Consider the following 1,268-nt stretch of genomic DNA (forward strand, 5'->3'; position numbering starts at 1 on the left):
ATTCGAAAGAAAACGTATTTAAATGTTTCCGCATGCCTGTAAAGTATTATGTGTCTATAGGTTTCAAAACGTTTTACAACATCCACAGTCTCTTCACTTCAGTTTTTCTCAAGCTCTCGTAAGTCCCGGTTCGTTTATATCCATCCATATAGGCTCAAACAATCGTTGTTTCTATTGTCCTAAACAACCAACGATTTAATTAACAAAAGCCTTGTTTCCCACTAAGGCAATGGAACGTGATACGATATATCTAAAGGCACTTTAGAATGATCACACAGCACTAGAGCCTGTTTTTGGCAAAAATTCGAAAATCTTGTAAGTTTTGGTGACACTGAGCAAGTCGTCTCGATCTTGCTTTTGCCATGAACTGCGGAAAATGGATTTATTTGTACAACCCCTTTTTTCGAATACGACTAGCAAATGCAATTTGCGTGGATATTTGCCAAGAAAACGTAAAGCAATATTTGTTACTTGGGTCTTGAAAACATGTTTCAACTTGAGCTCTTGGTCTTGCAAGCGATACAAACGGCCGGTAGTTTGCATTTTATTGCTTATAATGTTATCAAGTAATTGCAGCTTCGAGGCCACCTTCAGCAACAACCTTGATGTACCGTCGAATGTTTGAAGTTCTTCGCACTGCACCATATTATTCACTTTCAAATGTCGCAACTCTTCTCGTGCCATAAGTAAACTACGTTTAGCAGCAGCTTGCATACGTTTCTCCGCTTTGAAAATTTCTTGCATATGATCAATTTCGTCGTCTAATCGTTTGTGTGTATAATAAATGTAGACGGGAAAGAGTAATGATATTCCCAGAAAAATTACGCCAAAAATTGAGAACAAGATTTGCAATAACTTAAAACTTTTGTCCCATTCCATTATATATTGTCGTGCTCTCGGTACACAATCGCTTATTATATCCCTGAACAGGGTATATATATCATTGGTTTGTGAACGTTGCAAACGCATTCTAGCCGCTATACTCGGTGACATAAGACCCATTTCTGGAAATGTAAAATCTTTTATTAATTCCCACAAATAACCATCTGGCCTTAGTAATTCAAAGCAACACCCCACGATCTGGCAGAAAGAATTAACCCACAGCCGAAAAAATTCCAGACCGAAAAATAACAACTGACAAAGAGTCTCCATGTGAACCGTGCGATGCTGTAATAATAGCAACTTCTCGAACGAAGAAAATTATATTTAAAATAGAAAGCTATTTCGTGTAAATAAATCGCAAACTTACATTTTTATATCCTTTAAGA

General features: G+C 37.0%; 1 protein-coding gene across 1 annotated transcript; it reads right to left on the minus strand.

Annotated features, from left to right (window-relative positions):
- Positions 1 to 270: 270 nt before the first annotated feature.
- Positions 271 to 1,002, minus strand: LOC119638568. Its single transcript, XM_038035436.1, has one exon. It carries the CDS (start codon positions 1,000 to 1,002, stop codon positions 271 to 273), a length of 732 nt encoding a protein of 243 aa, XP_037891364.1.
- Between the last annotated feature and the right edge of the window lie 266 nt (positions 1,003 to 1,268).

Source organism: Glossina fuscipes, unplaced genomic scaffold (genome assembly GCF_014805625.2).
Source record: "Glossina fuscipes isolate IAEA_lab_2018 unplaced genomic scaffold, Yale_Gfus_2 90, whole genome shotgun sequence".
In the NCBI taxonomy this organism is placed as follows: domain Eukaryota; kingdom Metazoa; phylum Arthropoda; class Insecta; order Diptera; family Glossinidae; genus Glossina; species Glossina fuscipes.

Excerpts from the sequence above, each read along its gene's own strand:
- LOC119638568 (XM_038035436.1), bottom strand. The coding sequence starts at position 1,002 with ATGGGTCTTATGTCACCGAGTATAGCGGCTAGAATGCGTTTGCAACGT.